A 26,366-nucleotide genomic window follows, 5' to 3' on the forward strand; every position below is an offset into this window, starting at 1 on the left:
TACGATGCGAGTTTATTTTCTGATTGAAAGTTTCGCTTCTCTCTCTTATATTGTTACATTTACTTTATAGTCTTACCTATCAACTTAAAGTACAGAAACTGAGAGAAAAAAAAAACAACGAAAAGAAGTTAGGAGGGAGGGGACGACGGAGAGAAAAAGGAAGAAAAAAGAAAAAGAAAACCAGAAAAAAGAAAAGAAAGGCAAGGCGCGAACTACATCTGTGAACTGTGAACTAAACCTGCTTAAATTAAAAAAAAATAGCTGCAATCGAATGCAACTACTGCTACAAGGGTGAGGGTGCTGGAAATTACAAGCCTGGAAGTGCGTCTCATCCCAGTCACTTCCGCGCAGGAGGGCGAAGCTGTAGTCGTCGCTCTCGGTGGTAGTGGTAGTGCGGGGAGTTCTGGGAATTGTAGTCCTGGCGCTGCGTTCGGCCCGAGGCACTTCCGCTGCTGGGGAGCTAGGACGATGCTTTCAGTCCCCTCCGGAAGGTGAGTCAGTGCCACCCTTCGGGGCCTCTCTGTGCTTTCATTGCTGGGACGTGGAGTCCGCAGTTTCGGTCCTTGCCCTCTTGGAAGAGAAACCGCGGCCAACGATGGAGGGCGCAGCCTGGTAGCGGGGGCAGTAGTGTGCGCCCCTGGCATTTGGGGCTGTTAACGTGTCACCGGGTTGGGGGCGAGTCCGGGTCGTGCCCCGCGGGGTTTTGGGGTCTTCCTGACGCCTCGCAATCGCGTCCCACCTCCCCGCACCTTCTACACGCCCTGCCACCCTGGGAGATATTATCTAGGAAGGATTATTTTCTCCGTTTTTTTTCTCTGTAAATTGGGGTTAATAGTAGTAACCTATCTGGTAGGGTTTGGGAGAATTACGTGAATAGAGGAGTAAATAATGAGACCCGACCCTGGCGCATACTGAGAAGTGGTCTGTTGTCACCATTCTTATTTCTTCCGGGAGAAGCACTCGGTCCCTGAAAGCTTTTGTGAACCTGTGATGGGGTCGTAGCTCATCTGTAGCGCCAGGGGCCTTTCTCCGATTCCTGCAGCATATAGTGCTGTTCCGGGATTCTTTACGATTTTCCTCTCCGCTCTTTTAAAAGTAAAGAATAGGTCTCCCCCATTGTGATTTTCCTGGGCCAGAGACACAATTGTGATATATGCAGCCTCCTATGCGCCCTTGGCCCTGACTTCTAGAATGCCGTGTATCATTTCTGCTCCAAGTAGAAAAAATCTGTTAGCAAATTCTTCTGCTGGGAAGATGTTTAAATATTTGTAAAATAAGTAGATGATTGGATGGAACAAATGTTGACGAATGAGTAGTAATATGTTGAGTGACAGGTACTCTCATTAATTAGTTAATCTTCATAACAGACCTGTGATATAGTTCGATTATTACCCCCATTTTACAGATGATGTGGAAAGACCTTAAATTATTTCTTCAGATTCCAACAGCAAGGAAGAGGTGGAATTAGGATTTGAAAGCTGGCTCCCTGGGTTCATGCCTTTAGGCCACATTTCAGCCCTAAAAAATGGGAATTTTATTTATAAAATTATAATATATATATAATAAATAGGGAGTGTTATTTGTTAATAAATTAGGAAGGTAATTTGGGACTTTTAAGTAGAGGACCTTAAGGGTATGTTCATTTAATTAACTTCTTATTTTACATGACGCTATAGATATATTCTGATTGTAGAATTAATGTGTGGTTCAGTGGAGAATTTGAGAAATATCTGTGGAAGAGATTTAAATATTATTTATTATCCCAGAATGGAGAGATAATTGTAAACATGTTAATATTTTCCTCTTTAGATGTTTCTGTGTATATACCTTTTTCTCTGTTTTTAAAAATTCATTTCATACTTACAGTACTTTGTTTTTTAGAAACTTTTTGTTTTAATCAATGCTCTATCAGTGACAAAGTTCTACATATATATTTTTTTTGCATAAGTTATGCATCTCCCTCCCCTTTCCCATACCTTTATCTACCTAGCTAATAAATAAACTTATAAATTTTATACTAAGTCAAAGGATGTGCTCAGTTAGAGATGCCATATATACAATCATATGAGCCTCCAAAATGTCTGTAGTGTTTTATACTTTTCCCGATTGTTAGGAGATTTTTTTAACTTTTTTTATTATGTAGTATAACATATATACAAAGCAAAGAAATAAAGCAGTAGTTTTTAAAGCACTCTTCAGCAAGTAGTTACAGGACGGATCCCAGAGTTTGTCGTGGGCTGCCATACAATCCTCTCATATTTTTCCTTATAGCTGCTCTAGAATATAGGAGGCTAGAGGGCTTAAATTTTTTTTTATCATCACAATCAACTTTTTTCCCTCATTTTTTTTTTTGAAAAATAACATATATACAAAAAAGCTATAATTTCAAAGCACAGCACCACAATTAGTTGTAGTATGCATCTCAGAGTTTGACATGGGTTATAATTTCACAGTTTTAGGTTTTTACTTCTAGCTGCTCTAAAATACTAGAGACTAAAAGACATAATTTAATGATTCAACATCCATATTCATTTGTTACATCTTATCTTTTCTCTATAATGCCACCATCATCTTTGATCTTTCCTTCCCTCTCTTTAGGGGTGTTTGGGCTATGGCAATTCTAAATTTTTCATGTTAGAAGGGTCTGTCACTAATATGGGGTAGGAGATGGAACTATCTGTTGTTTGGGAGAGGCCGGGCTAGTTTCAGGACTTATCTGGACCAGGACCCGTCTGGAGGTTGTAGGTTTCTGGAAAGTTACTCTAGTTCATGGAGCCCTTGTAGAATCTTATATGTTACCCTAGGTATTCTTTAGGATTGGCCGGAATGGTCCTGGTTGGCAGGTTATGATGGGTAGCAAGGTCTTTTTGAAGCTTGTGTAAGAGCAACCTCCAGAATAGCCTCTTGATTCTATTTGAACTCTCTCTGCCACTGATACTTTATTAATTACACTTCATTTCCCCTTTTTGGTCAGGATAGAATTGATGATCCCACAGTGCCAGGTCTGGATTCATCCCTGGGAATCATCTCCCACATTGCCAGGGAGACTTTCATCCCTGGATGTCATGTCTCACGTACGGGCAAAGGCAGTGATTTCACTTGCAGAGTTAGGCTTAGAGAGACTGAGGCCACATCTGAGCAACAAAAGAGGCCCTCCAGAAGTAACTCTTAGGCACACCTATAGGTAGTCTAAGCCTCTCTGCTATCTACGTGAACTTCACAAGAGTAAGCCTCCTGATCGAGAGCATGGCCTATTGATTTGGATGTCCCTAAAGTTTGACACAGTATCAGGGGATTCCCTGATGGTAAGGTTTAATAGTTTCATATTGTTTCTCCCATCCTTCTGGGGACTTTGCCAATACTTTTTGATTATCTGCTTAATATACTCTAGGATATATCCAGGCATTATAATAATCTAATCAGGATTAAAGGGACTCTTTCTTATTCTGTGCTTCCTGTGTTTCAATGAAAGCTATGCAGATAGGTTGAATTAGATTATGCCCTCAGAAAATTTCAGTTCCAGACCAAGTAAACCTTTCTTCCAATGGTCTCAAAGAGTATGTGTTCTAAAATATAGACACTGTCTTCCTTACGCCTATGTTCTGAATTAACCCCGACCTGCACGGCTTCATTCTTATCTCTAAATATCAGGTTATGTATATAAAACAGCCTCCCAGAATGCAGGAATAATAATCATCACTCCAAACTTAATGTGTCAGCACTAAAAGTTTACAATCTAGGCCCCTGTTTTCTTATAAGCATTTTCTGAAGGTGACCATACCATTCTTGTTCTTTTGTTTCTGGCTTATTTTGTCTCATCAAATGTCCCACATGTTCATTCACATTGTTGCATGCCTCCTGACTTTGTTTCTTTTTGGAGCAGGACAACCTTTATTCATAAGTATACACCATTGTTCACCAATTTACTTCTCCATCAGTTTATCCTTCAGCCACCTGCATTCATTGGGCATCATGTAGAGGGCCCAAAGTCCACAGTCCATCAACATTCTCAATTTTGGATAATTTCAGTCGTTCCGAAAAGAAAGAAACCAATAGACACAGCCTCTTCTTAAATCTCGTCCATCCCTCCATTATTTACCTCTGTCGTTGCTGTGGTAGTGCTGATGTTTTCCTTTTGAACATCGCCCGTAACAGTTTTCTCTCTGTATGATGGACTTGAACACTCTTTGAACAAGAATCATATATTTGAAGTAATTTTTGCAAAAACTAATTCGTATTTCTGGTGTTAATCAGTGGGACACTAGGTCTATACAACCCCTTTCAATTTTGTTCATCTTCAATATGGTAATATTACTTATAGACCCTCTAGAGAACCACTTCACTTCTATCTATTCTTTTACATTGGAGTTCAACATTAGCTAATGGTTCACCCATCTCCAGCTTTTATGTATTTCTAAGTCCCCTATATTCTGTATTAGAAGCCTCTGAATATACCTTTTTGCTGGGCATGAAAGTGGAATAATATAGTATCTATCCTTTTGTGTCTGGCTAATTTCATGCAGCATTATGTCCTCCAGGCTCATCCATCTTGTCATGTGCTTCAGGATGTCATTTTGTCTCACTGCTGCATAATATTCCATTCTATGTATATACCACAATTTGTTGATCCACTTCTCTGTTGATGGGCATTTGGTTTGTTTTCATCTTTTGGCAATTGTGAATAATGCTGCTATGAACATTGGTGTGCAAATGTCTGTTTTTGTCATTGCTTTCAGCTCTTCTGGGTATATACCAAGTAGCGCTTATTGCTAGGTCATAGGGCAACTTGATATTTAGTTTCCTAAGGAACTGCCAAATAGTCTTCCATAGTGGCTGCACCATTATATATATTCTCACCAGCAGTGCATAAGTGTCCCAATTTCTCCACATCCTCTCCAACATTTATGATTTCCTGTTTGTTTAATAGCAGCCATTCTTATAGGTGTGAGGTAGAATCTCATTGTGGTCTTGATCTGCGTTGCCCTTATAGTCAATGAAAATGAGCATCTCTTCTTGTGCTTTTGAGCCATCTGTATTTGCTCTTCAGAAAAATGCCTATTCATATCTTTAGCCCATTTTATGATTGGATTGTTTGTTCTTTTGTTGTTGAGTTGTATGATTTCTTTGTATGTATAGGAAATCAAATGTTTGCCCGATATGTGATTTCCAAGTATCTTCTCCCATTGAGTTGACTGCCTCTTCACCTTTTGATAGTCTTTTGAAGTGCAGAAGTATTTGATTTTGAGGAGTTCCCATTTATCTGTTTTTTTCTTTTGTTGCTTGTGCTTTGGGTATAAAGTTTAGGAAGCTACCTCCTATTACTAGGTCTTGAAGATGTTTCTCTACATTTTCTCCTAGACGCTTTATGGTGTTAGTTCTTATATTTAGGTATTTGACCTACTTTGAGTTAATTTTTGTGTAGGGTGTAAGATAGGGGTCCTCTTTTGTTCTCTTGGCTTATTAATATCCGGTTCTTCCTTGCCCAATTATTGAAAAGACTATTTTGTCCAAGTTCAGAGGATTTGGGGGCCTTGTCAAAAATCAGTTTACCATAGACTTGGTGGTCTGTTTCTGCATTCTTGATTCAATTCCATTGGTCAATGCGTCTACCTTTGCACCAGTACCATGCTGTTTTGACCACTGTGGCTTTATATATAAGTTTTAAATTCAGGAGTGTTAATCCTCCCACTTTGTTCTTTTTTAGGATACTTGTAGCTATTTGGTGTCTCTTTCCCTTCCAGATGAGTTTGGTAGTTAGCTTATCCAAATTTTCAAAGTGTGTTTTTGGAATTTTAATTGGTACTGTGTTGAATCTGTAGATCAATTTGGGGAGAATTGACATCTTAACTATATTTTAGCCTTCCTATCCATAAGTAGGGAATGTCTTTTCACCTATTTAGATATCCTTTGATTTCTTTTAGCAGTGTTATGTAGTTTTCTATGTATAAGTCCTTTACGTTCCTAGTTAAGTTCATTCCTAAGTACTTGATTGTTTTAGTTGCTATTTTGAATGAAATTTTTTCCTTAACTGACTCTTCAGCTAGCTCATTGCTTGTGTATAGATATGTTACTGATTTTTGCACATTAATTTTTTATCCACCACCTTGCTGAATTTGTTTATTAGCTGAAGTAACTTTGCTGTAGATTTCTCAGGCTCTTCCAAGTGTAGTATAATATCATCTGCAAATAATGAAATTTTACTTCTTCCTTTCCAATTTGGATTCCTTTTATTTCTTTGTCCTACCTGATTGCACTAACTAGAACTTTTAGCACAGTATTGAATAATAGTGGTGACAGTGTGCATCTTTGTCTTGTTCCTGATGTCAGGGGTAAAGATTTCAGTCTCTCTTCATTGAACACAATGCTGGCTATCGGTTTTTCACATATACCTTTATCAGTTGAGGTAGTTACCTTTGATTCCTATCTTTTGAAGTGTTTTTATCAGAAGAGAATGCTGAATTTTGTCACATGCTTTTTCAGCATCAATTGAGATGATCTTGTGATTTTTCCCTTTCAGTCTGTGAATGTGCTGCATTACAGTAATTGATTTTCTTGTGTTGAACCATCCTTGCATTCCTGGTATAAACCCCACTTGATCATGATGTATAATTCTTTTAATGTGCTGTTGGATTCCATTTGCTAATACTTTATTGAAAGTCTTTGCATCTATGTTCATTAGGGAGATTTGCCTGTAGTTTTCGTTTCTTATAGCATCTTTACCAGGTTTTGGTATTAAAATAATATTAACTTCATAAGATGAGTTAGGTAGAATTCCTTTTTCCTCAATTCTTTAGAAAAGTTTGAACAGGATTGGTGTTATTTCTTTTCGGAATGTTTGATAAAATTCCCCTCTGAAGCCATTTGGCCCTGGGCTTTGCTTTGTAGGAAGATTTTTGATGACTGATTGAATCTCTTTACTTGTGATTGGCTTGTTGAGATCTTCTATTTCTTCGTGAGTCTTGTTTGTGCATCTCCAGGAATTTGACCGTTTCATCTCAGTTGTTTAGTTTGTTGGCATATAGTTGTTCATAGTATCCTCTTATGACTTCTTTTATTTCTTCAGGGTCTGTGGTAAAACACCCATGTTACACAACCAGTAGGTTGTGTAAAAAAATCATTTCTGATTTTGTTTATTTGCATCCTCTCTCTCTCTCTCTCTCTCTTTTTTTTTGTCTGTCTTGCTAGTGGCCCATCCATTTTATTGATTTTCTCAAAGAACCAACTTTTGGTTTTATAGTTTCTTTCTATTTTTGTTTTGTTCTCCCATTCATTTATCTCTGCTTTAATCTTTGTTATTCCTCTTCTTTGGGGTTAGTTTGCTGTTCTTTCACAAGTTCCTCCAGGTGTGCTGTTAAATCCTCAATTTTTGCTCTTTCCTGTTTTTTCATATAGGCATTTAGGGCAATAAATTTTCCTCTCATCACAGCCGTTGCAGCATCCCAGACATTCTGGTAAGTTATATTCTCATTTTCATTTGCCTCTAGATAGCTACTGATTTCCCTATCAATTTCTTCTTTGACCCACTGTTTGTTTAAGAGTGTGTTATTTAATCTCCACATATTTGTGAATGTTCTTGTTCTTTGGTGGTTATTGAGATCCACCTTCATTGTGATCAGAGAAAGTGCTTTGAATAATTTCAATATTTTAAAATTTATAGTAACCTGTTTTGTGCCCCAGCATATGATCTATCCCGAAGAATGTCCTGTGAACACTAGAGAAGAATGTATATTCTTGTGCTTTGGGGTGCAATGACCTGTATATGTCTGTCAGGTCTAATTCATTTATCAAGTTATTTAACTTCCCTATTTCCTTGTTGCTCTTCTGTCTGGTTGTTCTGTGTATAGAGGAGAGTGGTGTATTGAAGTCTCCTACTTTTATTGTTGAAACATATATTGCTCCCTTCTGTTTACCAATGTCTGTCTCATATACTTTGGAGCTCCTTTATTGGGAGCATAAACATTTATGATTATTACATCTTCTTGGTGAATTGACCCTTTAATTAGTATAAAGTGTCCTTTGTCTGTTATGTTGTCCTTACATTTTAAATCTTTTTGTCCAATATTAGTATAGCTACTCCTGCTCTTTCTTTTGGTTTCAACTTGCTTGGAAAATCTTCTTCCATCCTTTCACTTTCAATCTATTTCTATCCTAGCATCTAAGATGAGTCTCTTGTAAATAGCATGTAGCTAGATTATGTTTCTTAATCCATTTTGCCAATTTGTATCTTTTAATTGGTAAATTTAGTCCATTAACATTCAAAGTTATTAATGAAAAGGTGTTTCTTGATTCCACTCTTATCTTTTTAATTACCCTTAATGGTACTCTTTAATTCTGTGCCCTCCTCCAGACCTCTCTGCAGTACTTTTATTAGTTGGTAAATTATGATCATGAAAATTCCCTAACACATACAAATGTGGAGAGGATGACTTAATGGCTTCTCATATAACCATCAACCCTTGTCCACCTTCAACCTTTGTCAAAATTTTGCCAATCTTGTTCCCTTTTCTCCCTCACCTGCTCCCCCACCTTTTAAAAAATGTTTTGCTTGAGTATTTTAACGCAAAGCTCGGTCTTTGAGTCAAGAGGACTTAAAACCAGTTATCGTAAATACATGGAGGCTAAAAGAGAAGGAACATTGACAACTCCAGGGTTTTCAGGTGATTACCAGAAGGATGATAATTACTCAAGAAGCTAGGAGATTGAAAAGCATTGCAGTTTGGTAATGAAAGATGATATATTTTTTTGCTTATTTGGTTTCCGATCAGGCTCTTCTCCTTGACTAATGATTCCTATGTTGTGGGGACTGTCGTTTTCTTTCCAACCTCCCCAGCACTTATGACAAGGGTTGGCAGAGAGTTTGGTGTTGTGGTTGATGCAGTTGTTCAATTTTCAGCTGGATATGGAGGCCACCTGCAGCTTTGAGAGATTGTTTCTTGGATCCTATAAATAGATTTTAGATGACAAAACAGAATAAAAGTAATACCCAGAGCTATCTCTCGCCCTTTATTTTATTCACTTTTGTCTGGATACAGAAGCCATAGCTTTTGCAGAGTATTCAAAATGTATTACATTGTTATTGATGATTCTTACATGCCCAGAAACGAATTTCCTTAGGAACAGATCAGGACAAATGCATCGTTTCCGTACTACAAATTAGTTAAAAATAAAAGGTTTTTAAAAAGAAGATTCAGGGACAAGATCTGTCCTGCCCAGGCTTGAAACTTGCCTCTAACACCTACTGGTTGTGTAACATGGGGCAGGCAGGTCACTTAACCTCTCTGTGCCTCCCGGTTTCCTAACGGGTAATGTGGGAATCATGTGAGTATCCACCTCATATGGTTATTGTAAGGATTAAAAAAGAGAATGTATATAAAATATGTGGAATAATGCCTAATACACATTGAGTGCTGAATCAGTTTCAGTTCTGTATAATGGAATACAGTATACATCCAGCACAAGAGAAAGGAAACCAGTGATTGTAGGGGATACACAAATGTTCTCTCCACACCCATGTCTATCTTTGAAATTTATCTCTAACGTACATCTGAACAAACATGGATTTTTGCTGTCATGATCATTATTTAATATTACTTTGCTTGTCTTTTGAATTCACAAAGATCCTGGGATAATTAGAACAACTCTTCTATTTCTTGGGCAATGTTAAGTTTTAAAAGCTCCCCAGTAATATTTATCTGCTTGATGCTTGAGAGCCACTTAAAGGTTAAGAGCGTGGACCCTGGCTAAAATCCCATCTCTTCTTCTGGCTAAATGAATAATCACGAACAAGTGGCTTAATATCCCCATGCCTCCTCAACTTAAAGTAAAATGTGCCTCTACCTCTAAGATTGATTTAGAGTTTCAATGAGTTATCCATGGTAATGCATCTCTAACAGTCACCTGCTCTTATTGCTTTTATTGTTTTAAGTCCTGGGCATCCAAGTGGAACAGGTTGCATGGATTGACCTTTGCATTTCTTCTGGCTGCTACATTCCTTACTTCTGATCCCATTTGAGAGTAAGAGACTCTTCCCTCTATTTTCTTCTTTCTTTCCTTTTTCCTTAGACCCACACTCTATTGAGGAAAAAGACTTGAAGCCTGGCAGTATGAGAGGTTTGCTAGAAAGAGCAGGGGAGAACCTTAGGTCCTCAGACTGCCTGACTCTGGAGTGTTGTTTTGGACTCATGGTAGAGAAGAACTCAAGGGTTTTACGCTTTTTATTCCCTCTTTCAAGAATCAGAAACACTCTAGATCATGCTTCCTTCAGATATGTGCACGGCTCAGTCCCACAATGCAAACTTCTGATCAAATGTCACTTTTATCAAAAAGGCCTTCACTTACCACCCTATCTAAAAAAACATCCCCATCTCTTTGTCTCTGTCCCTTTGGTCCTGCGTTATTATTTTACTTCTTCAACTTTATTTTGAAATAATTTCAAACTTACAGGAGAGTTGCAAAAATAATACAAATCCCAGACAGAGAACTCCGATATACCCCTTTTCTCAGATATCCAAATTCATCATTTCTAACATTTTGCCACATTTACTGTCATTCTTTTTGTCTACCCATCCATAAATCTATCATCTATTTTCTAAACATTTGAGATTCTGTATATCATGCTGCTCCTTAAACACATAATATTTTCATGTACATTTCCTAAGAACAAGGATGATCATTTATGTAACTTCCTTAAGTACCATTACCAACTTTAAGAACTTTAATATTGAAGCTTTAACATTGAATTAAATCTTACAGTCTGTATCCAGTTTTTCATATCTCACAATAATGTCCCTTTGGGCCCTTTCTTCTGCATTATTAGATTCAGTCTAGAATCATGTAAGGCATTTAATTGTCATTGTTTTTTTATTTGTTCTTTTTTATTGTGAAAGCATATACAACAAAATCCCCTTTCTGTCACCTGCTGACATATTGTATATTTATCAGATGGTTTGTTTATTACCTGCCTACCCTACTATGCTATCCAACTTCATGAGTGTAGGGACTTCGGTTTATTTACTAATCTTTATTTTTTTTAACTTTTTTTATTGTATAATATAACATATATCCAAAGCAAAGAAAGAAAAACGCTATAGTTTTCAAAGCACTCTTCAACAAGTAGGTATAGGACAGATCCCAGAGTTTATTATGAGTTACCATACCATCATCTCATTTTTGGGGGAGGGGTGGGGAAATGTGCTGGGTTATGGAATCGAACCCGGGCTAATCTTTCTTTAATATATAGACTGACTGGCTTTTGGTAGGTGTTCAATATAAAGGATTAAAAAAAAAATTTTAGTAGCATATGCAACCTAACATTTCCCATTTTAATCATGTTCAGGTTCAGCTATTCATTTTTTCTTTTCCCCATAAAATCTCTATGGAGTGCCTACTGCATTCCATGAAATCTAGATACTGGAGGAAGAGCAATGAATAAAACAGTGTGGCTCACATTCGAAAAAAGGTGATAGATATAAGCAAGCAAGGTATATAAATAAAACATGCTAACGAGTTTTGTTGTTAATATAAAAAGGGGGTGAGTGGGAGAAGGGAAGCTGTGGAATGGGAGACTTAAACAAATGATATCCAGGGAAAAACTCTTGAGGGAGATGACATATGAGGAAGGATGATAGTTATTAATAAAGAAATTAATAAATATACAAATAAAATATTTGGTTTATCTAGACTCCATGATGATTTTTTAATCTTTCTTCTTCTAAGGATGACCTTGATGTTGCTCAAGCAAGGCAAATAAGAGACCCATAAGAAGAAATAGAAAGATAAAATCCATGCTTGCTTTCTTCCAATTAGGAGCAGCCTCAGAAATTTACAGCTCAGCGGAACCTTGGAGATAAGTAGTCTACTACATTTCATGCCTGACTGAGGGTATCACCACTTGTTCTTTGATTCCATTTTTGAGCACTCCCTATATTCTAGGTGCCATAGATAAAAAGATGAATAAGTGTTAATCATCTCACAGGTGAAGCAGGGGTTTAAATCCCTAATTCATCTTGCTTACATGGTGATGGTAGACTTTCAGAGGATGGATTTGAAGGATGAGTGAAAATTCTCCAGGAGAAGAAAGGGGAAATCCATCCTCTTTAGAGGCAGAGGATTTGACAGTCCAGGAATGAGCCCAGTCTGAAAACTCAGGCCTAGAAAAGTGTCCTTGCTGCAGGTAGTGTGCAGAACTGAGCCAGGCACTCCAAACTCCACTTACTTTTCCTACTAAATATCGTGAAATGTCAGATCTCCTTGGAAAACCCTGTTACTGAGGAGAGCAGGAGGGTGCAGGCATGCAGAGTCAGAACAACAGGAATTGGAAGATACGGACTGATCTCTCCCAAGCTTTAAGACTGCTTAAAGACTGCTTTCATCTCTTCCTATCTAGAGGACCTCTGCTGGGAGTTGGAAGATCACAAACATGAGTAACTGTCATGTATTGAATGCTTTCTTGTATTTATTCACTCAACCTATTTAACAACCTTTAAGGTAGAAACCATTATTAATCTTCATATCACAGAAGAGGAAAGAGGCCCCAAAAGTTAGTATGTTAGGAGAGTCAGTATTAGAATCCTGAAGAGCTGGCTCTATTCTTTCTTAGTAGATCATTTTCACCAGAGTCTACATAGTCTCCAATTCCCCTCTCTCTTATACATAAGTGCATTCCTCCCATCTCTTGGAATGTGTGATTAGAAACAGAATGGAGACAGGATTAGGATCCTAGGCTCTGTAGTCAGAGTTGTATTCCAAGGCAGTGTTATTTCTCGCCAACACAGATAAATGAATGTCACTAATCTTCAGCTTCTACATATGTTAAATGAAAACAGAAGCATCATATCATCACTTACTGAGAGCTTATATAATGTGCGAGGTGTTGTGCCAGACTATTTTTTCCATGTTCATTTAATTGAGATGTAATTCATGTATTATAAAATGCACACTTTTAAATTATACTATTCAGAGCTTTTTAGTATATTCACTGGATTTTGCAACTGTCACCACAATCTAATTCCAGAATATTTTTATCAGCCCAAAAAGAAACTTCACTCTCTTTAGCTGTCACTCCCCCCCACCCCTTTCCTCCTCCACCAACCCTGGGAAACCACCTGTTTCCTTGCTTTCTCTATAGATTTGCCTAGCCAAGGCTTGACTGAACTCCTTGATCTCTGAAGTGACCTAGGAGTTAGGTTCTGTAGTTACAGTGAGACAGGGACCACCAAACTCTTATTTAAAATGAAAAATCCAGCAGTTGTATTTTAAGATAGTTTTTTTCTGCCATAGTGTGCATGGGAGGAGAGGAAAAGAACCACTGAGACACTTCTGGCTACATGAAGAAAATGCACACCTATCTGTACCTTTCAAGAAGTCAGATGCTGATGTCAATTAAATATCACTCCTGGTTGATAGATTTTTAAGTAATAGAGCCAATCAGAATTAATGACTTTTGGAAGGGAACACTGAATTTCTGAATACAAACCAATGGACATTGACTAAAATGTTGATGTCACGAAAGACTCCTTTATATAAAAATAATGACAAGATTGTATGTTCCAGAGAATTGAAGACAGGTACTGAAACAGATACATGTACGCAAATGTTCCTAACAGCATATTCACAGTAGTAAAAAAGGGAAACAGCATCAATGGGTGACTGGACAAAAGTTGTGGTCTATCCATGCAGTGGAATGTTATTCAACCATAAAAAGAACTGAAGTAATGATAGATGCTACAACTTGGATGAACCTTGTAAGCATTATTGCTAAGTAAGAGAAGCCAGGGACTAAAGATTACAGAGTATGTGATTCCATTTATGTGACTGTCACAATAGGTAAATCCATAGAGGTAGCCTGCCGATTAATGACTGTAGAGCAGGGAGAATGGGGGAACAAGTGCTTAATGGCTATGGGGTTTTTTTTGGGGGGGTGGATAATGAAAATGTTTGGTGGCTATATGGAGTTGGTGGTTGTACAACAATGTGAGTGTACTAAATAGCACCTAATCATTTGCTTTAAAATGGTTAATTTATGCTTTTGTGTATTTTACCTCAATTTTAAGAAATGATGACTAAAGACATCATCAAGAACAATGTTAGGATTCACGACAATCTGCTTCTGTGCAGTGGTAGAGAAGTCAGTTATGTGTTTTGTTCCTACCCATACTTTTGGGCCCCACAATAACCCTGTGTGGTAGACACTATTCTCATTTTGCAGGTGACAGACTTGAGGCACAGGGAGGTTAATTAACTTAACCAGGGTCAGCTAGTAGCAGTACCAGGGCTTGACTCTAGACTTTCTGGCCCCAGTGTCCACTATTGTCTCCAGTACATTCCACCGTCTCTCACTGCCCATGATGCCAAGGATGAGAAAGATCATTCTAGTTGCTGCAAGGGGCTCTTATGTTAGGTTTGCTGCTTAGAGTTGGGCAGGTTGTTCACTGCTCAAGAGTCCCTGGCTCAGAAGTCAATTATATGTGCTGAAGGAGGGGGTCCCATTTAAAAAAAATTCATATGGACTAAGCCCTGTGTCTCATGGCTGCTTTCTCCATTCCCAGCTCTGCCTGCCCAGAACACTTATCTCCTCTAGAGGAGCAAAAGAAGATGACCAGGTTTCAGGTGAGTTGAGTTTTGATTATTTTCTCTTGAAATAGCATCTCTGTTCTCAAAGATTAGACACATTTTCTACTCTTATTTGTGAATGATAAAGGAAAACAGCAGGTTTGTGTTCTGTGCTAGTTACTTACTTCCTTTTATGTTCATGCTATTGTTTGCTTTATTTGTAGTTTTGGTTTGTTTTATTTTGTCATCTTTTCATACGGATTAGTGCAAAAATTCATAGATATCCAAAAATGGAATAAGAATAAAATGACAGTATAACACTACTTGCCATTCAGCCATCTTCTCTACACTGCTGGAATAGCTAAAGGAAATTCTCTAAACAGAAGTATTTAAGAAAATTATAAGTGGAGTAGGATAAAGTAAATTAAAGGGTCGTAAGATTCCTATACTTCCCACGAACTCATAAAATGTTGATGCCAGTAGACTGATATATATGTGTGTGTATCATATAATACTAAGCTGCAAAAGAGATTCAAGAGAAGGTGCAAAGGTAGTAGAGAGAAGTCCCATGTGCTCTCCACCTAATGTCCCCCAGTGGCTACACCTTAAGCACCTATAGTACAATATGAAAACCAGGAAATTGATGTTGGTATAATGTGCGTGTACAATTCTGTATCATTTTAGCACATATAAATTTGTGTAACTGCCACTTGAAATCAAGACCCAGAATTCTTCCATTACCAGAAATATCTTCTGCATTCCCATTACATTCTCATTCACATTCCACCCCCTTCCACCCTCCCTAATCCCTGGCAACCATGAATCTGTCGTCTCTCTCTAAAATTTTATTTTTAATGGTTTACATAAATGGAATTATGCAGTATGTAACATGTTGAGATTGGCTTTTCTTACTCAACATGATGTCCATAAAGTCTGTCCCTGTTGTGTGTGTATCATTAATTAATTCCTTTTTATTACTGAATGGTATTCATTATTCTGGTGTACCATGGTCCGTTTAGCCATTTACCCTTTAAAAGGCCTTTCCAGTTTTTGGCCATTTTGAATAAAGTGGCTATGAACAGTCATATTCATGTTTCTGTATAGACATGTTTTATTTCTCTGGGATAAATGCCCAGGAGTGTGGTTGCTGGCTGCTATGGTAAGTGTAAGATTATAATAACTTAGCCATTCCTGATTTGTGTTGATTAATGTGGCTAGTACAACCAAGAAACTGAATTGTAAATTTTATTTAACTTTTAATTAATTTAAATATACATAGCTGCATGTAGCTAATGGCTACCATATTGGAGAGCCCAGTTTTAAGAACTTTATGTGTATCCATTCATTACATCTTTAGAGGGATCTTCTGAGGTGGGCATCATTATATAGATGAAGAAGTTGAGATTTTAAGGAATGGTTCTCTGTAAGGTCACATGGTAAGAGGCAGAGCTTTGGAATTTAAACTGAGGTGTTGAGGTTCGAAAAACTGTGATGTTTTCACAACTCTGAATGCTCTCATAGGTGGTTGTCCTAGGTAGGTGGTATGTGCCTTGAGAACACAGAGGAGGATTTGTATAACTCCCCAAGAAAGGTGACTGAAGGCCTTTTGATTTGTCAAATGATAACCAAGTGACATTACAAAGGCTTAGCGAATGTATGAGTGAGAAAGGAAAGATGCAAAATTATTAGACTCTGTGGAAGTTAAATTCACCCAACATTTCTGTGACAATTTGGTAGTAACAATCAAATTGTGAAATGTTTATATTCCATGGTTCAGGATTGGGAACTTTTGTAGAAATACTCATCCATGACAATGAATTAAATATACAGGGATTATTTTTTAATTGCACACACTTTTTTTTCATGCATTTCTTTTGTGGTAGCTTTATATATTTATTTTAAACATTTTTTATTGTGAAATATATACAAAAAAGCAATAAATTTCAAAGTACCTTGTAACAAGTAGTTATAGAACAGATTTCAAGTGTGGTATGGGTTACAGTTCCACAATTTCAGTATTTTCTTTTAGCTGCTCTAAGACATTGGAGACTAAAAGAACTATCAGTATAATGATTCAGCAGTCTTACTCATTTGTTAAATCCTTTTTTCTCTGTTATGATTCCTCTTTCTTCTTTGATCCTTCTCCCAATCTTTAGGAATATTTGGGCTATGCCCATTCTAACTTTTTCATGTTGGAAAGGGGTGTCAGTAATATGGGATAGGGAGATGAAACTAGTTGATGTTCTTAAAGAGGCTGGCCCCTGCGAGTTGGCCCCTCCATCTGCAGGTTGTAGGTTTCTGGAAAGTAATCTTAGTGTTGGAAACTTTTGTAGAATCTCAGAAAGAGCCCTAGGTGTTCTTTAGGGTTCACAGAAATGGTTTTGGTTGGGGTTTGGTAAATCCTGGTAATTAGCAATATCTAGTTGAAGCTTGCATAAGAGTATCCTCTAGAATAGCCTTTTGACTCTCTGAACTCTCTTAGCCACAGATACCTTATTTTGTTGCATTTCTTTTCCCGCTTTTGGTCAGGGAGGTATTGATCCTACAGTCCCAGGGTCAGGCCCATCCCTGGGGATCATGTCCCACGTTGCCAGGCAGACTTTCACCCCTGACTGTCATATCCCACATAGTGGGGGAAGGGTAATGATTTTACTTGGGCTTCCAGAGAGATCTGAGCAACAAAAGAGGTTTTCTGGAAGTAACTCTTAGACATATGTATAGGTAGGCTTAGCTTCTCTGCTCAGAAATAAGCTTCATAATGCTTAAGAGCAAACCTCAAGACCAAGGGCTTGACCTATTGACTTTGGAGTCCCTAATGTTTGAGACAGTATTAGGCATTTCCCCAGTGGTAAAGTTTAATAGTTCCATATTTTTTCTCCAGTCCCTCAAAGGACTATCCCAATAATTTTTTATTATCTGCAAACATACTCTGGGATGTATCCAGGTATTGGATTAATCTATACAGAATTATAAGCCCTCATTCCCATTCTGGGCTCTGTGTTTCTGGGTTGTTTAAATGAGTTTCCAGGCAGGTTGACTTAGATTATGTGCTAAAGATAATTTAGGTTTTGGACAAAATAAACTTCTCTTCCTTTGTTCTCAAACAATATGTAAATTATAAAAGACAGACAATGTCATCCTTACCCCTGTGTTCTGATTTACCTTAGTCCCAACCAGATCAGTTTTGTTCTTATCTCTAACTAAAGCCTGATCTCTTTTTCAGTTTCTTTAACTGTTGTTGTATATAGCAATGCTGACTTTTGATGTGATTGTGAAAAAATCATTTGTGGAATAGTGCAGAGGAGGAAATTACTTACAGTTGACTTAGGTTTACCAGAATCCAGAACACCTTCTCACACATCTTCCATCATGTCAGTGGGGATATTTTTCCAGTGGATGGTGGTTTTAAGATTAATGTATTGTTTGCTTGACACTGTAGGAATCAGTGACGTTCAGAGATGTAGCTGTGGTCTTCACCAAGGAAGAACTGGGGCTGCTGGATGCCACCCAGAGGAAATTGTACCAAGATGTGATGGTGGAGAATTTCAGGAACCTGCTTTCTGTGGGTGAGGAGAGGAGCCCTCTGAAACTAAATGTCAGCCACCTGGAGTGTCTTTGTGTCCTCAAATGTTTAAGACTTTGGGACTCTTGAATTTTTGCCTGAACTTGGGGTTCTGAGTTTCCTAATTCCTGTGGGACAATTTGTCTATACCTTGTCTGTTTTTTACAAATTGGAGTTGTGGCATATTTTTGGGTTATGAAATCAGTTAGTGAGTTGCATCATTATCATATCAAAAATTTTTTTATTGTATAATATAATATATATGCAAAGCAAGGAAAGGAAAAAGCAATAGTTTTCAAAGCACTCTTCAACTAGTAGTTACGGGACAGATCCCAGAGTTTGTCATGGGTTAACATACCATCATCTCAGATTTTTCTTTCTAACTGCTCCAGAACATTGGAGGCTAGAAGGAATATATGTATTTTTTATCATCACTTTTTTTTTCTATTTTGTGAAAAATAACATATATATATATATACAGAAAAGCAATAAATTTCAAAGCACAGCACAGCAATTATTGTAGAACATATTTCAGAGTTTGGTATGGGTTACAATTTCACAATTTTAGGTTTTTAGGTTTTTACTCCTAGCTGCTCTAAGATACTGGAGACTAAAAGAAATATCAGTATAATGATTCAACAATCATACTCGTTTGTTAAACACTGCCTTCTCTGTATAACTCCACCATCACCTTTGATCTTTCTCCCACTCTTTAGGTGTATTTGGGCTATGCTATTCTACCTTTTTCATGTTAGAAGGGGCTGTCAGTAATATGGGGTAGGGAGATGGAACTAGCTGATATTCTAGAAAGGGTAGCCCGTATAAGTTTCAGGACTTATCTGGCCCAGGGACCCATCTGGAGGTTGTAGGTTTCTGGAAAGTTACTCTAGTGCATGAAACCTTTGTGGAATCTTATATTGTCATAGGTGTTCTTTAAGAGTGACTGGAATAGTTTTGATTGGGGTTTGCCAAGTTACGATAGGTAGCAATGTCTAACTGAACCTTGCATAAGAGTGATCTCCAGTGCAGCCTCTTGACTCTATTTGAACTCTCTCAGCCAGTGACACCTTATTTATTATGCTTCCTTTCCCCCTTTTGGTCAGAATGGCATTGTTGATCCCACAGTGCCAGGCCCAGACTCATCCCTGGGAGTCATTTCTCATACCACCAGAGCATAGTTGATGAAATAGAATGAGTAGAAATATCATAGTTCCTTCTCAGGAACTACACAGAGTGTATAAAAAACTCTGAGTAAAAGCAGGGAAGATGATGTGATAAAAATACATAATGGCTAGATTTACCTTATATGATCATTTGATGCAGTGATTTCATTTATGTAACTGTGCACTGGATCACAACAAATAAGTATTCTAATACATCCCAATCTAAATTTTTAAAAATACTCCTTAGAGTTTATATTCATTTCCCACTGCTGCCCTAACAAATGACCACAGACTGCATGGATTAAATAATATAAGTATATTATTTCATAGTGTAGAGGCTAGAAATCCAAAATTAAGGTTTTAGCAGGGCCACACACCATCCAGAGGCCCTAAAGAATCCTTCCTTGCCTCTTCCAGCTTCTTGAAGCTCTTGGTATTCCTTGGCTTGTGACAGCATCACTCTAATCTCTGCGTCCATCTTCAGAGTGGTCTTTTTTTTCCCCCTATGTCTGTTACTTTCACTACCTCTGCCTCTCTCTTTTTGTTAATGTGACTGGGCATTGGATTTAGGGCCCGCCCTAATCCAGGGTGATATCCTTTCAATAACTTAATTACATCTGCATAGACCTTTTTCCTAAATAAAGGCACACTTGCAGGTGAAAGCTACCTTTGGGGGACCATCATTCCACACAGTACAGAGCACATGAAAATTATGAAATTAGAATTAAAGTTTAAATAATTTTTACATTTGATTATTCACCTTATATATGTGCCATTTCCTTTTCACAGGATATCAACCCTTCAAACCAGATATAATATTATATTTAGGGAAAGAAGAAAAACTTTTGAAAATGGAGTCAGAAATTCAAGATGAGCATTCAGGTGAGAACTACGTAGCAAAATCCTTGCAATTAACAATCTAGGTACCACCTCTTTGATCGCCACCCCAACCTAGCCCCCATTTTTCATAACACTTGTTTTGATTATAGTAGCTTTCTGTTTTTCCTTGGTTCTACTTTTGCGTTCTTACAGTCCATTCTCTACATGTATATTCAGATGAATCCTTTGAAATGTAAATCAGATTTTATCTTTCCTTTGCTCAAAATTGTCCCATGGCTTTCCATTTCACTTTGCAAAATCCAGAATCCTTACGGTGGCCTCTAAGGGCCCTACCTCACTCCACCACCCACTAACTCTCTGAATTCATTTCCTATCCTTTGCTCCTTGTCTAGTTCCTTCCAGCCATATTGGAACACTTTTTAGGGATGACGTCCCTGCCCTTCTCTGTTTGATTGAGAGGATCTATGAGGCATACACTTCAACTTTTTAGAAGACCTTATATCTAACTGAACAGTACTCTGAGGCACCACTTCTGGTCTTTCTGAAGTATTAACAGAAAATTTTAGTCATGCTGTTACTTTTCTCTTTACAGCATGTGTTCATGAGAATGCCCTGAATTTAATCTTTACTCAGAACTATTTTCTTAATTACAGCATCATTTGCCATCAGTGTGTCAGATTCAGGATATTTAAAGCCAACAATTGAGTCTTCTTTCTTCAGCAGTATTTCCTTTAGGAAATTTTCTTTTCCCACCTTTTATTATAAGCAAGAAGAAAAAACTATGCAGGACCTTTGACACTGGCTGGCTAGAGCACCTAGTTTAATAAAAACATTTTTTACTTTCCACATAAGTGTAGGCAGCAGTGTTGCTAAATTTTCTACTACTAAATGAAAAGGATTCCCACCCCCTTTTTTCCAGTTTTTAGTAATATTTCCTCACTTTCCTTTAAACCCTCTTGACAGCTTTCTCAAAGTCCAGACTTCTACAAGAAGTCTTAAGGCACTTCACTGATACTCTCCTAAAATGTTTTCCAGCTTCCACCTGCTGCCTGGTTCCAAAACCACTCCTACAATTTTAGGCTTATGTTATAAAGGCACCGAAAGTCCTAAATCTGTATTAGTTATCTATTGCTAAATAACAAACTAACTACTCCCATCTTATCAACTTACACCACCAAATATTTATTATCTTACACAATTCCTGAGGGTCAGAAATTTAGGAGCATTTTATTCTGGTTCAGCATCTTATGAGGTTACAGCCAAGATGTTGACTTGGGCTACAGTCATTTAAAGGCATACGGTCCTGGAGGATGTGCTGCAAAGATGGGCGTTATTCACGTGATTTGTGACCAGAGGCATCATTTCCTCACTTGTTATTGGTAGCAGGCCTATCCTTGCTAAGTGATTCTCTCAGTAGAGCTGCTTAAGTCTCCACCTCAGTAGAGCTCCTTGAGTCTTCTCAAGGTATGGCACCTGGTTTCTGCCATTGCAAGTGAACCACAAGAGCAGAAGGCAGAAGCCTCATGTCTTTTATGACTTAGCCTTAGATGTGACATACCATCATTTCTGGTATACTGTATTGATTTCACAAACCAATTCTGATAGACTGTGAGGGCATTTTAAAAAGATATGACTAGGAGGAGGAATCATTGTGAACCATATTATATGCTGGCTACCATGGTATCTTATGATATGTACAGTTATATATCTGTGACATCTAGAAGTTAATGTTAGCTGTTCAAGTTTATCTAAAAGAAATCAGAAAAATTATGTAGCAAAAATTATCAAAGTTTCATTCCCTTAGTAAGTGTCAGCTATGGGAATGAATTTCTAGATTTTTTTCCATATTTTTATGTTCACCAGTTGAATAGTGTATACTAAGAATTCGTTGAAATCAAGAGTCAGTGCTGTCAAATATAGCTCATTTGACTTAATGACTTTGACCATATACATAAGACAGGGCACAGTTCTGAGTGAGTCCCACTATACTCTTAGTGAATAGGAGCCTAGTGATTACTTCTTCGTTTCCATAGGCATGGAAAACCTATAATAAAGTCAAGCTGGACTTCCCATTTGTTGAATATGGTCTCCCAATGTGGTCTAAATGTGAAACCGTTTTCTCTGAGCAATCATTTGTCTCCTTTAACATATCTGAATTTTCCTTATCTTTCCAGGACACAGAAATCAAAATGAGATAGAGACTCTTCAGGAAGTAGCATTACAATACCTTTTACATGAAGGCCATATGTGCTGGCAGATGTGGGAACAATTTACATGTAAATTAACTAGAAATCAAGATGTGACAATAAATCCTCAAAGCAGGACATCCATATTGCTTAAACAATGTGATTTCCTCTGTCAGATGTGGGCTGGGAAATCCATTCAGGTTTCTGAAGATGAGAACTATGTAATGAAGCTTCAGAGTGAGAATTCCAGTAGGAGTCAAAATAAAGAGTTTCCAAATAGGACCGCCTGGGATTTTTGGAGAAAAATGTGTTGGAGAGAATCACAGAACTGCCAAATGGATGTAAGAAATCAGCTGTGTAAATGTGATCAGTGTGTTATGAAAAGTGTTTCTCATCACCATGATGGTCCTAGAGTACACAGAAGAGAGAAAGCATTTAGCCATAATAATTTTGGAAAAGACTTGAAATCCTCCAAGCACAGTATAATCCACCCAGGAGAGGAAACTTCTGATGAGAATAAAAAAGCCATCAGCTTTGGCTCTAGTCTTGAATTTCATCAGCAATTGCACTTAGGAGAGAAGCCTCATATATATATTGAGTGTGGAAAGGGCATCAGTGTTCATACAGGAGAGAAATACGATAGGAATGATGGGGGTGGTGAGGGCCTTATTCAGAGTGCACATCTGCAAACTTATCAGAAGGTCATCAGAGGAGAGAAACCCTCCACATGTCAGGTATGTGCTGAGAGTTTCCATCAGAACTCCTCTCTTCCCACATATGAGCTTACTCACAAAGGAACAAAGCCATGTAAGTGTGACAGGTGTAGGAAGGGCTTCAGTCATTGCTTAGATCTTAACATTTGCAGTGTGGATGACTCTGGAGAGAAATCCTATAAATATGATGTATATAGTAAGGGTTTCAGTCAGACATCACAAATTCAGGAGCATCAGGGAGTCAACAATGGAGACAAAGCATACAAATGGGGAACAACTGATAGGGTTTTTAATCAAAATTATGGTCTTCAGCAGAGACTCTACAATGGAGAGAAAGCATATCAATGTGAGGTGTGTTCTAAGGTCTTCAGGAAGGACTCATATCTTCAAGCCCATCAGAGAATACACACTGGAGAGAAACCGTACAAATGTGATGTGTGTGATAAGAACTTCAGCCGTAATTGCCATCTTCAAGCCCATCAGAGTGTCCACACAGGAGAGAAACCATACAAATGTGAGACATGTGGTAAAGACTTCACTCGGATTTCAGGACTTCAGGCTCATCAGAGAGTTCACACTGGAGAGAAGCCATACAAATGTAAGACATGTGATAAGGGCTTCAGATGGAGGTCATATCTTCAAGCCCATCAGAGAGACCATGCAGGAGAGAAACCATATAAATGTGAGACGTGTGGTAAGGACTTCAATCGGACTTCAAATCTTCATGCTCATCAGAGAGTTCACACAGGAGAGAAGCCATACAAGTGTGAGACATGTGGTAAGGGCTTTAGTCAGAATTCAAATCTTCATGCACATCAAAGAATCCACACTGGAGAAAAACCATACAAATGTGATACATGTGGTAAGGGCTTCAGCTGGAGTTCACATCTTCAGGACCATCAGAGAGTCCACACAGGAGAGAAACCCTACAAATGTGAGGTATGTGGTAAAGACTTTAGACAGATCTCAAGCCTTCAGGCTCATCAGAGAGTTCACACAGGAGAGAAACCATACAAATGTGATGCATGTGGTAAGGGCTTTAATCAGAGGTCATATCTTCAAGATCATCAAAGGGTCCATACAGGAGTAAAACCCTACAAATGTGAGACATGTGGTAAGGTATTCAATCGGATTTCAAAACTACGCCGTCATCAGAGAGTTCACACAGGAGAGAAGCCATACAAATGTGTGACGTGTGGTAAATGCTTTAGTTACAGTTCATATCTCCTAGGTCATCAGAGAGTCCATACAGGAGAGAAACCGTACAAATGTGAGACATGTGGTAAGGGCTTCAGCTGGAGTTCACAACTTCAGGTCCATCAGAGAGTCCATACTGGAGAGAAACCATACAAATGTGATGAGTGTGGAAAAGGCTTCATTTTGAACTCTTACCTTCATGTTCATCAGAGGATCCACACGGGAGAGAAACCCTATAAATGTGGTATATGTGGTAAGAGCTTCATTCAGGCTACACATCTTCAAACCCATCAGAGAGTCCATACGGGAGAGAAACCATACAAATGTTTTGTGTGTGGTAAGGGCTTTAGTCGGAGTTCATGTGTTCAAATTCATCAGATGGTACATAAAAGTGATAAAACCAGTACGTATGGTAAGGGTCGTAAAGTGTTCTTCAGAACTTAGACATCTCATTTTCATCAGAAAATTCACTCAGTAGAGAATATTTTGCAATATAGTGTTATAAAAATTCAGAATGAGTTGAGTTTTTTAGTCATGAGTTCTGTTGAAAACATGTTGTAAGAATATTTCAAACAGCTCTCATCACAATTATCAAGGGAACACATAGCAGAGGAACCCTATAATGAAGGTTTCATATTCAACAGTCTACAGTAGAGAGATTAGAAATGATGAGTAAATGCAAGACTTAAGCAAAAGTATAATGATGGACATGACAAAATTCATGTGCACTAGAATGTAAGCTCCATGAGGGCAGAAATTTTATTTACTGCTCTATTAACATGACCTCAAATCAGTGCCTGAAAAATAGGTACGTTTTCATGATTGCTGCTTTAAAAACCTTGTCAGGTAATTCCAGCATCTGAGTCTCTTGGCGTGACATCTGTTGACTATCTTTTGTCATTCAAGTTTTTACAGTTCTGGTTCTTGGTATGGTGAATGATTTTTTTTATTGTGTCCTGGACATTTTGGGTATTCTATTGTGAGACTTGTGGTCCTGTTTAATCCTTTTTGTTAGCATACAGTCACCTTGCATGTAACATGAGGACCACATGAGGATTCAGCATCTGACGGCCCCACTGACGCTGGAAGACAGAGGAGCAGAGTTCTGTTCCTTATTGCTGTGTGGAAATGGAAGTTAATTTCCCTGCTGGAGTCTACTGACTCTAGCAAAAAGTGAGGGGTAGTATTTGTAGCAGAGGGCTGACTGGTACCACTTTGTTGCTGCTGAGTAGGAGTAGAAGTTCAGCTCCCCAGTCAAACCTGATGACATGACCCTGGTAGAGGAATTGGAGTGTTGACTAGGTCCTCGTCATTCTGTCTGTTACCACAGATAGGGAGGGGGGCAGGATGAGTGGAAATTCAGCTCCCCACTCTCCTGATGGGTTGGAATTTCAGCTCTCCACTCTTCCTTGCTAACACCATTCCTGTGGAATGAGAAACTCATGTCTTCATAACCATCATTGAGTTCACACAGGAGAAAAGTACTGTGTGATGTACATGATGGAGATTTGGTTCTAGGTCACTTTGTATTTATCAGTGATAATGACTGAAGAAATTCTGTACAGAGGAGTATGGGGAGGGAAATAATCAGGGTTACCATATTCATGAAGCACACATTAGAGAGAAACACTAAAATGCAGTCAGTATGGAAAGTGCCTCAGTTCAAGCTGTATTCTACAAGTCCATTGGAGTTAGCATTCAAGAGAGAGGCCTGATGTGTGAGTGAGATTGTAAAGAACTTCACAAAGCAAATAACTTCATGTTCATTAGAGTGTACAAAGAAGATTGTTTAAATTATATGTGTGGAAAAGATTTGCATATTTTGAGTTTTTCACACTCAGAGTTGTCTCAGGAGAAAGATATCTACACGTACAATATATGTGATAAGGATGAAACACCATGAATGTGGTGAGTGGATGGACTAAGGGCTTTATTTGGACTTTGGATATTTATATCCATCTCAAAGCCACATAAGAGGCACGCCTCATAAATGTAAAAAATATATTAAGAACTTTGGAATTCATTTATTTTTGGTTGTCAGTGGTGCATGTAGATGAGAAAACCATATACATATGGAGTGTTTATTGTTTCAGTGAAAGATCTCATCAAAGCCTGCACAAGAGAGAAATCCCATAAATATGGCCAATGACTTGTC

The 26,366-nt window shown here is 38.0% G+C and overlaps 1 protein-coding gene across 7 annotated transcripts; it reads left to right on the forward strand.

Moving 5' to 3' along the window:
- The first annotated feature begins 364 nt into the window (after positions 1-364).
- LOC143659025 (uncharacterized) lies at positions 365-25,061 on the forward strand. Of its 7 annotated transcripts, XM_077131517.1 has the most exons (7): positions 365-491; positions 11,716-11,880; positions 12,386-12,422; positions 14,547-14,607; positions 17,990-18,116; positions 20,065-20,157; positions 22,290-25,061. In XM_077131517.1, the coding sequence occupies exons 4-7, from the start codon at positions 14,593-14,595 to the stop codon at positions 24,653-24,655; spliced, it is 2,601 nt and encodes an 866-aa protein (XP_076987632.1). In that variant the 5' UTR covers positions 365-491; positions 11,716-11,880; positions 12,386-12,422; positions 14,547-14,592; the 3' UTR covers positions 24,656-25,061. The 7 variants fall into 7 exon arrangements, with proteins under 7 accessions (XP_076987632.1, XP_076987631.1, XP_076987627.1 ...); XM_077131516.1 differs by lacking the exon at positions 12,386-12,422; XM_077131513.1 differs by adding an exon at positions 7,393-7,451 and having other exon boundaries at positions 444-491; positions 11,716-14,607.
- The last annotated feature ends 1,305 nt before the right edge of the window (positions 25,062-26,366 follow it).

The sequence above is a fragment of the Tamandua tetradactyla genome, chromosome 16, assembly GCF_023851605.1.
Source record: "Tamandua tetradactyla isolate mTamTet1 chromosome 16, mTamTet1.pri, whole genome shotgun sequence".
Lineage (NCBI taxonomy): Eukaryota > Metazoa > Chordata > Mammalia > Pilosa > Myrmecophagidae > Tamandua > Tamandua tetradactyla.

Excerpts from the sequence above, each read along its gene's own strand:
- LOC143659025 (XM_077131512.1), top strand. The coding sequence starts at position 14,524 with ATGGCTGCTTTCTCCATTCCCAGCTCTGCCTGCCCAGAACACTTATCT. Across the intron at positions 14,608-17,989 it reads AGAAGATGACCAGGTTTCAG|GAATCAGTGACGTTCAGAGA; the intron begins GTGAGTTGAGTT and ends TTGACACTGTAG. Across the intron at positions 20,158-22,289 it reads AATTCAAGATGAGCATTCAG|GACACAGAAATCAAAATGAG; the intron begins GTGAGAACTACG and ends TTATCTTTCCAG.